Source organism: Uloborus diversus, chromosome 1, assembly GCF_026930045.1.
Source record: "Uloborus diversus isolate 005 chromosome 1, Udiv.v.3.1, whole genome shotgun sequence".
NCBI classification, from domain to species: domain Eukaryota; kingdom Metazoa; phylum Arthropoda; class Arachnida; order Araneae; family Uloboridae; genus Uloborus; species Uloborus diversus.
Window position 1 is genome coordinate 104,708,985 of NC_072731.1, and position 12,827 is coordinate 104,721,811.

The window sequence follows — 12,827 nt, forward strand, 5'->3', positions numbered from 1 at the left end:
ATCTTTCAAAATAAATCTTTTTGAACACAAACCTATTTAAACTGTCTTTTGTATTCATTTGGTGTAGAGTTCCAGTTAATTACATCCCCACCATTTTTTTTCTTTTTCCTAGTGGGTCTAAAAATAAGAAAGTCTTCATAATTGGGAAGCCCCCTTTTCCCCGCCGAAACCTTTAAATAGTGTCTCAAATCTCGTTTTCGGGGCTTGAATTTCGAAAAAATTCCAGGGGATAACTACCTATCACCTCGCATTCTAAATACATCGAGAACCGTTTAATATTGCTTTTTTGAAGCTTCAAATTTGAAAAATTGCCGAAACCCTAGTGTTACCAAAGATGGTCTGCAGTAGGGATGGAACGTTTAGTTCGGACCCGGTCACAGTGAACGGGTCTTTCAATCGAACTAGTTCAGCTTTTAGTTCAGTAGAAAACAATCTAGTTCACTAGTTCGTTTAGTTCTTAGTTCGTTTAGTTCTTAGTTCGTTTAGTTCTTAGTTCGTTTAGTTCTTCGTTCATTTAGTTCTTAGTTCGATTTCGTTTAGTTCTCTTTCTCTCGTTCGATTTGGCAACTAGTTCGTTCGTTTAGTTCTTAGTTCGATTTTTAGTTCATCAGTAGTTCTTTCCTCATCTAGTTCACTGAACTAGAAATCTAGTTCCCTGAACTAAAAGCTGACTGTTTAGTTCAGTATTGCATCTAGTTCGACCAGTTTTCCTGCGTGTCTCTTGCAGTGCATCTGCTTTTCGTTCAGTCATTCAAGATTCAATGGAGCTATTGTTTAGCAGAGGCGGGTGGGGGAAAGTTCGGGAATATTCTTGACTTTCCTTTCAATTCAATCGCGATGCACGATGGATGTGGCGTGATTAGTGAAATAGGCGGAGTATGTGCGCCTCGTCACATGCATTGGGTGCGCTTATTTTAGAATTAAATTGACAGATTATTATTTTGTTTTTTAATTTAAACTTCAAATTATTTCCATTGCACAAATGGACTTTAAAATGAAAAGAAAAAGGCTTTGTAAAGAATTTTTTTTCCACTTTCGACAGTGCAAAAGAAATTAGGAACGACTTTTTTGTGCTTTCTAATAAAAATGTTCTGCCTTTCTTAAAACTCATATTTTTATTAACACGCTTTTATTAGCTTCACCTGTATGTATGTATGTATGTATGCAGTGGCGTATCAAGACAGATGGGGGCCTGGGGCGCTACTCGAAATGGGGGCCTACCTGGTATTAAAACTGAAGTTTCTCAAACTGTGTGTACGTACCATATATTACAATAATTATTTTAAGTGGTACATTTTTACATATTTCAGTAGTGTTGGTTTGATTTCGGACACTGTTGTAAATACCACGGCAAAACACATGGTTTTAAGTAAAATTAAGTAAATACTATATTTTTAATAAAATTGTGCTTTGTCAGAAAATATCAAAAACAGAAAAAAGTCCTAAAATTATATTGTATCTTAAAAATTTATTGCATCTGAACATCCAAGTACAGTGAACAGAAACGTTTACGCATTCCAGATTTAATTAATTTTAGGATATAAATTTTCTTTTCTCCGCGCGGCTTTGCTGGTAGAATTAAAAATATTTAATGTTCGACAGAAATTAAGACAAAAAAATTTTGCGTATGCGTGGGTTTAACTAACTAATCCGATTTCTAAAGCGAAGAGAGTAACTTCCCCCGATTAGTAGTGTATGAATTAAGACTAGACCATCGTAGTCTTAATACACAAAACAAAACATAAAACAGATATTTTAGCTGTATACTGTAATGATCAAAAATTATAAACGTGCATCTGTTATGCATTAGTTTTTTTTTTATAAATTGTTTGAAAAAAAAATGCATAAAACTTTGCTGAAAGCACTTAACAAAATAAAAGCAAATGATTTTTATTGGTTTAATTAATTTAAAAATAAATTTGGGGCCCCCATTAAATTCGTGGCCCAAGCGCTCATGTACCTTTGTACACTAGGACGAGTCACTGAAAAAAAGTCATATTTAACAAAATTTATGATATATACTCGCATATATAGGTAACTGATTAATATTTCTAATCATGATGTATATGACAGATCTACTGGAAAAAATAAGATACAATTTCAGGGCTTATGTCAAAGCGGGGCCTGTGGGACATAATTTGCCCTCTCTTTGTTTAGGCAAGAGTCACTGAGAAAATATTCATTCTACATAAAAAGTCAACTTTTTATTTATCTAAACCATGACATAGGCACGTCTGGCGAAAAAGAAAACGAATTAAAATTTTGGGGCCTATGTCAAAGCGGGGCCTGGGTATCATAAACCTTCCATTGATCCCGAAGAGGTATTGATTGTATCCCTGAACAAATATTTGGTCTTTAAAAAAATTATGATTTATTAAGCCAACTTGTTTAAGCATTCAAACCAAGATATGCGACAATATTGGTGAAAACCAAAAATTGAAATTTGGGGGCCTATGTCAAAGAGGGGCCTGGGGTGGACCGCCCCCTCCGCCCCCCCTTCGGTACGCCACTGTGTATGTATCTTGTAACGGAATCTTGCAGCTCAAATTTCGCCCACTTCCTGCGATCGGATTCTTTTGAAATTTGGCACGCGACCTCACACCCGATGACAATGCAATATTCTATAATTAAATTAATTAATTAACTCTTTTAATTGCTAGTTTCCTCCAGTTTTAATCAATATTTTGGCATAAATCCAACAATGTGAAAAAGGAAAAATTTTAAAAAATACATTAAAAAATGCTCGCAAAAATTATTTTAAAATACCTACGAAAACCTTTAATTTTTCTGCATCAGACAAAATTTGTTCCAATGTTCCAAGGTAATTAGAACATGAAATATAATTGTTTTTAACTAATTTCATGCCAAAATTTAGGTAAGCCTTCAATTGGAAATTCATTGCTGATCAGATCATTGATGAACAAAACTTTTATTTAAATGCATCTCAAATTTTTAAGTATAAATATGATTTCCGCAAACATACATCAATGACTTATAGTAGCTTCCCATCGGGGTGCCCTTATCTTAACTTTAAGATATTACCTCGCACTCGTTTTATAAATAGTTTCTTCGCCTGATAATTCTCCAACATAAGACTAAAAAACAGAAAAATAAAATAATAGTTTAAAAAACTAAAAAAACACGCTTTCGTAGCAAAATGAACTAAAAAGTGAAAAATTATCTTTGGATGATAGTAGTTGACCAATCAATTCATTTTAATGTAATACAAAAGAGCGTGGGGTGCTATCTATTTACATTTTTACTTGGACAACAAATGGAGGAAATTCAAGACAACTGATAAGAAGCCCCCCCCCCCCCCCCGCGCTTTTTTGTATTACATTAAAATTAATTGATTGGTCAACTACTATCATCCAAAGATTATTTTTCACTTTTTAGTTCATTTTGCTACGAAAGCGTGTTTTTTTAGTTTTTTAAACTATTATTTTATTTCTCAATCCATTTGCACGGGTGTGAGATTTTTGCGCATAAATTTGCAGTTTTCCCCTGGAATTTTTAGGCATTTTATTGTGGTATATTCCAATAAAAGGAACCCTTATATGTATCATAAACGAAGCATCAACTTTCTAAAAACAATTTGTGTAGTATACAAATATTGACTTGTACGTGTTACGTCCGCAACAACGTAAAAATCATTGTTTTCAAATACAATAAAAATACAATATTTCATAAAATGAGTACAATATCATTTGCTCAATGTGTTTTGAAAACTTCGCAACTAGTCAAGTTTGTTGACCCCTTAAGTTTTTTTTTATATAGTTTTTGAATTAATCTCCGTAAGTTTTTATTATTTTTTTTAACATGTAGTATATCGTTTTGGTTGTGTTAAGTAAATTATCACTTTTCAGTGCTGGCTCTACAATCTTTCCTAGTCATCGTTGTATATCTTTTGAAACTGGCGCCTTGTCTAATTTTTTTTTTTTTTTTTTTTGAGTTTTTATAAGGAGTTTCAACGAGAAAAACACAAATGAGGGTGCCCTTAAAAAGTTGCTGCCTGAGGCAAGAGGGCGTCAGTTTGTACCCCCGAATTCCTACAGTCGCTTTCAAGGCAAAATATTTCAACAAAATATTTGAGAGTTTAAAATATTCAAAAGAAAATGAAAAAGGAACACAATCATATCATAAAATACATTGAATTAAAAACCAATACAGTAAAACATTTCAGTTAATACAGCTCTGTCGCCATGAATTGTTTGCAGAGCAGAACCAGTAAATATTCTTAGCGAATTAGTGGCGAAATGAAGGGAAGGGGGGGGGGAGAATAACTTAAGTAGTTAAATAAAAATCCTGGGCGCGAGGGGGGGGGAGGGCAAGAGGTAGGAAGCCGCACGTTCTGAAATAATACTATGTTAAAATTTATTATTATTATTATTTAATTTTAACTTCTGCACACTTTTCTATTCTATAAGCGGGGGGGGGGGGGGCCCTAAGTCTGTGTACGCTATCGATTGAGAATTAAAAAATGCTCTTGAAAGTAAATGTGAGGATGAAAACAAAAATGAATAACTCTGAAACATTAATTTTGGTAACAAGACCAACGAATCTCTAAAATGACGAAACTTTAACACAGAACATGAAGTGTGATGCAAAAAATTAAAAATCAACATGAATACTTAATGGTAAAAGAAAATGAGTTAAAAATAATTGTAAAGATGTATATATGCATTAATGTATTGCTCAAGGGGTCCCCCCCCCCTCTGAGCAAAGGCGCAACCCTCTAAAAATCACGAATCCCCCCAAAGCAGGAGCCTCCCCCGAAAAAAAGAAAAAATACCCCTACTACCCCTCTTCCTAAAAATTTCAATGGCGCAGCCTGTGTTATGACCCCCCCCTCTCCCCCACGTTGGAACCCCTGATTGTTAAAAAATATTAGTTTTGATAATTAAACCGAAAAATATGAATAAATACGCGGAAATTCGCCAAAAAATATACATAAATATGCGAAAATTCAATCAGCCCAAATTTCCACAGCCCGGCAAATTGCAAAATTTATCCCCCCCCCCGGCCTTTAAAAAGGGAGAACTACCTATCTGGGAACATGTGACTATATTTTCCCGCCAAAAAGCTCTGAATAGTTCATTTGAACTAGTTCATTGAACTAATTCACAAGGTTGAGATGAACTAAACGAACTAGTTCCTCGAAAGGAACTAAAACTTCCATCCCTAGTCTGCAGTCACGTTTTCAAGACATCAATTACAAAAAATTTCTGGACAAGGGCAAGAATGCTCTCGTTGGAAATCTAAAAATGAAAAAATTACAATTTTTCGAAAAATTTTAAGGGGGAGAGCATTTAAATCCTTCGTCACTGAATATCGCTTAAAAACTTCGTTTCCTAGAACTTCAATTTCGAAACATTTTTTGGTAAGAGTCCCAGAACCCCACTGCTCGTAACATCATCAAAGTTAGTCTGCAACTTCGTTTTAGAAACTTTAATTTTGAAAAATTGGGCGGTGAGGTGATCAATTTCGATCTATTTTACAAAAAAAAAAAAAAAATCCATCTAGGGCAGCCTCCAAAAGTCCCGTCTCTTACCTTAACTTCAACAAATATCGCCTATAATCGCGTTTTTAAAACTTCAATTTCTAAAAATTTCCGCAGAAAGCCCCTTGAACCTTTCCTCCCCGTAACATCATCAGATGCCGTCTAAAACTGCATTCTTAGGGCTATAATTTCAAAATTTTTCCGGGGGAGAACCCCCGAACCCCCTTTATTAGTTGGCGTAAATTTTAAGATTAAAAAATATATAAATATAACAATAAAAATAACAGTTTTTTTTAAATATTTTTCGAAAATTATACTTTTAAAATTTGTAAAGCAAAAATGTTATTTTTTTTTATAAGAAGCGTTAAAAGAGAATAAGTTGTAAAACTCAATTTCTACGGTTATTTTTAATGAATAGTTTCATATTCCCCCTCCCCCATAAACATAAACTGCTAAAAAAGTTCCCCTCCCAAATCCATAGTCTGGATCCGCCGCTGCTCCCCGTTAACAGACAAAAACTTTGGTCCTAATGGTGTCCGCTGTTGAGAGGTTTGATTGTATGTTTATAAATTTATGGTATTATTTTTCTGGAAATTTTTATGATGATACTCAGTTAAATTAACTTAGCAATATTCATTTTAAGACCTACATACTTTGTCTGAGCACCATGCACAATTGTGAGAGGCTAGACAAGCACCACAAGTAAGACGGGAGGAGCAGGGTGTTATGTCTTCAGAAAGTACAACTAAATTAACGAGAGAAAAAAACAAGGTATAATAATCTTTTCTAAAAATTTATTAAATCCAAAATAGTAAACGAAAGAATCGATACGAACCTGCTCCCAAAAACAATATGAGCAATAATGCCCCACAGATCATGGCGTGGGTATTGTCCATTAGAAACTGAAAAATATTATTTATTTAAACACAGCATAAAGCAAAAGATTCCACCTAAATGTTTTCAATCAACACCAACATGTTTACGAACTATAATTTAAGAATCAAAAGTTAAGATTTTTTTCTAGATCAAATAAAGTAACATTGAAGTTTTAATTTAATATTTTAATCATACTCACAATATATTAGTCACCGGCGGAAAGAAAAATTCTTGTGGTTTTCGGATTTGCAATAAAACACTGACAACCAAAAATGATAAGCAACAAGTGATAAGAAACTTTGGCAGCGAAACTTCAGCAGAGCACAGGAAATAAAAAAACCCCAGCCCATCAAATCTTGCAGGAAACTTAATATTGAGCTATTTGAAGAAGAAAAAAATGGAGTATTTTTGTAACATACTTCAATCAAAAGTGCATTTCTTCCTTCTTGTTTACTCCTTCACAGAGCACTTAAATCATGCTCAATTTTACGGCAAAAGGTCCGGCATATACACGGCTGGCATTGGTAGCTAAAAAAAACAACAAGGAGGCGTGCCTGCATTTTATGTAGTCGCAGGCACGCCTTTTCATTGCCAAAAATCCAAATCATACAACCATTGAAGGAGTGGATATGAAATTGATTTCAGCTGAAACTATTTTATATTCAAAATATGCTTATATATGTTGCAAAAGTTCATCTCTTGTTAGTACGGAGTTGATCCAAAACAATGGATAAAAGACTCAAAAATGGATCATTTACTACCCTCCCCCCAAGTTTCTTCGCTTTTAAGTGCCCTTTAAGGGACAAATAATGCGCCAATATGTGCGACAAGCATAGAAAATACGACAAACCCGTATTGTGTGAAGAATATCAGCATTTGTAGGCTCTACGGGAAAGAAAATTCATTTACTTTCATTTTAACCTTCGTCTTGCGCGGGCGCGGGAAAATTCTCTTGGCAGGCAGGCAGATTTTAACAGATATTGAATGGTAGGAGAGAAATTCATTGATGAATGAGAACATTTTTATCTAGAAATATGAAAAACGAAACAGTCGAGATTGCCAAAACTTCTGATGCAAGGTTAGTTGGAATGGAATTCACCTTTATTAATTATTAATGTATTATGATGAAGAGTATTATGAGAAGTTTATGAATGGATTTTAATTTTCATTCACGAAGTTTGCTCTTTGTCTTTTTTTTCTTTCCTTCTAAATTGAACCATAAACATAGCATATTGAAGAAAATTATGTATAGCATATTATGGAATAGTTTTGATCTTTTGAGTATCCTTTTTGTATAGAGTAACCTACTTAGCTAAGATTACATCAATACAAACCTGGGGCGCTGAACTGAAGCTGGAGGAAGGTTATGGTGACGACTGCGCCTATGTTTAAGGCGTGAGTGTGTTTTGGTGCATTTTTCTCTTTTTTTTATAAAGGGAACTTTATGGTATCTAGGAGGAGGGTCACCCCTAATGCAGGCAGATAAAGAAATTGCTTTTTTACTGTTCTTCCATTTAAATGACACATGAGCCACTACTGATTACTTGTATAAAAAATGTTACTGTAAAAGGCAGAAACATAGCAAAAGTCTTGTCTATTCAGCGGGGGTAATGTCAGTATTCACATATTTACAATTCATCAAGAGCCATTTCACAGTATTTTTGACATTTATGTAGAGTCCGTAATGCTAACTTTTTTTGCGATAACTTTTTTATTTACTGTTTGATTTGCAAATTATTTTAATTTGAGTTAGTGTGTTGGTAGGAAAAGCTCCAGATAAAATAATATGCTAATCAAACAGTAAATTAAAAAGTTCACCTTACAAACTCTACATAAATGTCAAAAATACTGTGAAATGAATCACTAGGGAATGTTGATTCTCTAATTTTGGTCTTTAATTGTAACATATGTACCCTGTATGCTTTTCTTCTCATTCTTCTGATGACTTTTTTTTTTTTTTAATGTTTTATTGGTTTCATCAAAATTTTTTATTTCCGCATTTTACACATAAAACAAGACAAATGATAAAATTTAAATTGAAATATTTTACCATCTTCATTGTAAGTTTTTTTTACATTTTAGCTCTGTTCAGAATGAATTAAAACTTGTTGATTCTGCTAAAGTCGATGTCAGTGAAAAAATGGATTCTGACGATTGTGGTTCAGAGAAAAAATGTAGTGATAAAGAGAATGTAGAGGTAAAAAACATGTTTATGTTGTTAAATGTACTTACATGAATTTTAATATACAATAGAGTCTTGAAAATCCGAGGTAATTGGGGCTCCCACCACCTCGGATTACTGAAAACTTGAACTATCCGAAAAAACCTTTGGACTACATGAGAACATGAACTGTTTACTTCTTACGCTATGAAATTTAAATATTGTCTCCTCAAAAATTTTATCCAGGGTTCGTACGGGTCATGGAAATCCTGGAAAGTCATGGAAAAAAAAATAACAGAATTTCAGACCTGGAAAAGTCATGGAAAATTGAAATTTTCATTGAAAGTCATGGAAATTTATTTCAAGTCATGGAAAAATGTCCTAGACAAAGAGAAAGGAACAGTAGCTAAAGGAGCATTAGAAATCTTGAGTGATTTAACAGTATACATAGCACATAAAAGTTATTAAAAGCGGAAAATTGAACGAGCCAGGAATCAAATCTGAATTTTGAAATCTCATTGCATCCACTTCTGTCGCAGCCACTTGCCATTTTTTGCGATGTAATTTTACTGCCTGGACATCACTTATTTTGGATTTTCTGTTATTTTCAACACTTCTTATGTTTCATATTCTGTAGTAGCAAAATTTCACGTTCTGAGTTTTGCCACACCTACTGAAAAAAAAAAGCAATTCAATTACATGCGAGTTCGATTCCATCACTCGTAAGGATTTTATTATTAAATTTATCAGAGTTTATCTTAATTTTTTGAATGTTTTAGAAAATAAAAATCTTACGTCAGGCGATACGATACAGAAAAAGAAGAATTCTAATGCTCTAAAACAGTAGTGCCCAACATACATCACGCAAAACTAGTCCATGCGGCCCACTGCTACGGTTCAATGTCGGGAATTAAACGTGTTCTGGAATTTCTGAACCTATTAATTTATATGCATTTGAAAATATGCAAATTTGTTAACAAAACAAGCATACTTTTGAATCAGAAGATTGATTCATTACTGAATGGTTTTTTTCAAAAACGATCTGATTTAGAAACATAAAGAACTAAACTATGTGACTTTACTTTAAAGAACCAAAATGCTGTCAAGTTACGTGGATGATTAAAGGCACTGTTGGACACTAAAAGGTAACTTTTGAAGCAAATTTATTGAAACTTAGTGATGACTCATTCAAGCTTTGTTCCACTCAATATCATTCTGCCTGTTTTTAAAGAAAAATATCAGACATTTAAGCATCATCATATTCGCTTCACTGCGTTTTTACTTTACTTAAATTTATATGATGAAGACAAATAAGAATAGTTTAGTTTTTTAAGTGTGCACTTATATTTTTTCTGTTACGAGTAAGTGCTTCAATGAGGCTGTGGCATTCATATAGACGTTTTGCTAATGCTCATTTCCAAATATTACCAAGCTTGAGATTAAATAGTGCTATTCTCTTCGTGTAACGAGGTCATGAAAATTTTCATTGAAGTCATGAAAAAGTCTTGGAAAAGTCATGGAATTTTTTCATCCAAATAGAGTATGAACCCTGTTTATCACTCAAATTTCAAGATAAATTTATGTTTTAATTGATCCTAAACGAGTTTTGATTGTTTTTTTTTCTTGATGTCTGCACGTGCTTGTGTGTAAATTTACAGGCAACCAAAAATTGTCCTTTGACCGTCTTCGAATAAATTTTTATGAGCTTTGTCGTGACATTTGTGTCTGTGTGAGCGTGTGTATGTATCTCACATAATACAAAAACGTTAGTCTTACAAGGAGAAAATTTTGTATATACGAATCGTACAGCGTCAAGTTCTGCACTTCCCTTTTTAATTGCAATCGCATATTCTAAAAGAGATGTTTTTTCGTTCTTTGAGGCAAAACAATGCTTTAATTTCAGGTTATTTTTTTTGTATCAACCAACTTCTTACTTTCTCCAAGGCATCTCTTAACACATCTTTAACACACGAGTCAGTGAGTATTTCTTGGCGACTATTATTGAAATAAACCTTTCAATATCATGTTATTACCTTATTGTATGTTAATAGGAAAGCTCTATATAGCAAAATATTTCAATTTTCAGATTAAAGTATTTTTTATCCGTAAAAAGTATACCCTAAAATTATCAACCAAGCACCTCAAATTAAGCGAAACCTCGGACTTTTGAGTCTTGGATTTTCGAGACTCTGCTGTAGTAATATAGAAGCTAAGTTTTAATGAAGTCGATGCTTAATACTATAAAACATGCTTTTCAAATAAGAAAAGACTACTTCTTTCCCCAATCCGGCTTCATGACCCTAAAAATTGCATGGAAAAATCGTTTCACACGTAACTGCCTTGCCGTTCTGGTCAAGAAAGGATCTTCCTTGATGTGTTTATTCTCAGGCATATGCTTCCAAAGCGATTTATTTTCTTCCACCCTCTTGAATTTGTGCATAATTCCTGTTTATCTCAAGATATTTTTTTTCTAGAAACAACAGGGGGGGGGGGGGGGGTGGCGACTGCTGTGAATCTTGACCTTTATTAAGAAAGCATTTATCATTGTTTCAGTTGATGTTTAAACTCATTTTACTTTTTTAAATTTGTTTACTCTTAACTAAAATTTTAGGCAGAAGGCTCTGATGAAGCTATTGACCAAGAAGTTACTCAAATTAAAATAAGAAAAAAATACTCTCCTAAAAAGAAAAAAGGTAAGAGTTCAACTTTTTGTGAGCTTAATAATTTTGATGTTGAAAAATAAAGTTTGATGGGCAATTTTTCCTCTTGAAAGTTCTTTTGTAGTTTTATGTATCTATCTTTCATTTATAAGATTTATTTTTTAATCAAATGATTGTTCCTGAAAAAAGAAACCTAATCCCTTTCAGAGAACCATCTCAGGTTCTCTGAGAGAAAGTTTTGTAAATTTTTTCAATAAAAAAAAAAGCAACCTTGATAACCAGAAAGGTTAAATTTTCCCATTTTGATAATATTTTCAAAACTTAAAATTAATTTATTATCTTTTTTTTCTTTTAATTAATCTTTATTTATTTTTTTAATTCTAGTTCATTCAATTAAGTAAACTCGATAAAACGTTTTTGATGCATTAATTTTGTTTCATAATATGTATAAGTTAAAATAGTAAGCATATAGGACAGCATTTAAAGTCTTATCTAAATTATGTCCTAAGTATACTAGGAAAACTGCATGTTATTCATGGATTAGACGTATAATAAGCTTTTCATTAACATATGTCAGCATAATTTGATTTTTTTTTTCTATATACAATTTTAAATTGACTTGTTTTTTTCATAAATAGGTAGATCCTTGGGTACTAGAGGTGAACTAAAGCAGCTCAGCATACAAGATGCTTTTGTTAAGACGTAAATATTCTTCTTATTTATTCTCCCTCGTGCAATATGTTCATGTTATTTATTATGCATATTTTGGAGTTACAAGGAGCCTCTTTTTGAATGCAAGAAAAAAAAAAAAAAAGACCTGTGTGTAAGAAAAGCAGTCCATGTACAAGGCATGTGTACATCTGAAAAGTCATTGATCTTAACCAGGCCTGTCATTTCAAGTTTTTCCTGGTGGTATACCAAATACTCAATGCAAAGTTTATTAACAATATAAACCACACCCATTCCTATTCATATGTAACAACATTAGTTTCTTAAAGCTGGGGGAAATTGCCCCCCCCTCCCCTCTTCCACTGGCACCCCTAAGTGATTTTAACCATGATCAAAATTTCATGGAAAATCATGGTTTTCATTCAAAAAAAATGCTAAAATATCATGAAAACCACTATACATTTCACTGATATGAGTTCTCCATTTAAATCAGGCACAAACAAGTTTGGTAGTTAGTCATTTTTCTCCCTTCCAAAGTTCCTGAAACATACTCTACTCCAGCTATTTATAGTTTGTCATTTTTAAATGCAGACCCTACAGCTCAGAAAGTGTTTCAAAAACGCTTAACCATTCACGCGTATTGCACATATGGGTCATTCTCCAGAAACGTAACTTTTGAATGCAAATATTTTTCAATTTTAAAACTTTTTTTTTTTATTCTTGCATGAAAGTGTTACCTACTAGAAGTAACCATAAACAATGGCTCAGCTAAGTTCCAATTATTTTACTCATAAATTAAAAAAGTACAAAAATGCCTTGTTCACGGAAACAAAAAAAAAAACTTTTAATATTTGAAAATTGAGGCCAGTTTAATATCAAAGTAGTAATTTTGTTTGCAAACAATCAGCTATTTTAATTATTAGTTTGAATATAATATTAAGCTCTCTTAATTAAAGTACGG

General features: G+C 32.9%; 2 protein-coding genes across 2 annotated transcripts in view; one reads left to right on the plus strand and one right to left on the minus strand.

Annotated features, from left to right (window-relative positions):
• Positions 1-6,396, minus strand: part of LOC129217754 (integrin beta-PS-like) — a 57,752-nt gene extending 51,356 nt beyond the window's left edge. Inside the window, exons 1-2 of the mRNA XM_054852128.1 lie at positions 6,336-6,396; positions 6,154-6,245 (exon numbers count right to left, since the gene is read on the minus strand). Of these exons, the coding sequence (XP_054708103.1) occupies positions 6,154-6,245; positions 6,336-6,396 (153 nt within the window). The remainder of the gene's footprint in view (positions 1-6,153; positions 6,246-6,335) is intronic.
• A 907-nt stretch (positions 6,397-7,303) lies between these two features.
• LOC129234173 (DNA (cytosine-5)-methyltransferase PliMCI-like) overlaps positions 7,304-12,827 on the plus strand; it is an 84,752-nt gene continuing 79,228 nt past the window's right edge. The window contains exons 1-4 of the mRNA XM_054868088.1: positions 7,304-7,454; positions 8,459-8,573; positions 11,149-11,230; positions 11,836-11,899. Coding sequence (XP_054724063.1) covers positions 7,387-7,454; positions 8,459-8,573; positions 11,149-11,230; positions 11,836-11,899 — 329 coding nt within the window. The 5' untranslated portion in view covers positions 7,304-7,386. The remainder of the gene's footprint in view (positions 7,455-8,458; positions 8,574-11,148; positions 11,231-11,835; positions 11,900-12,827) is intronic.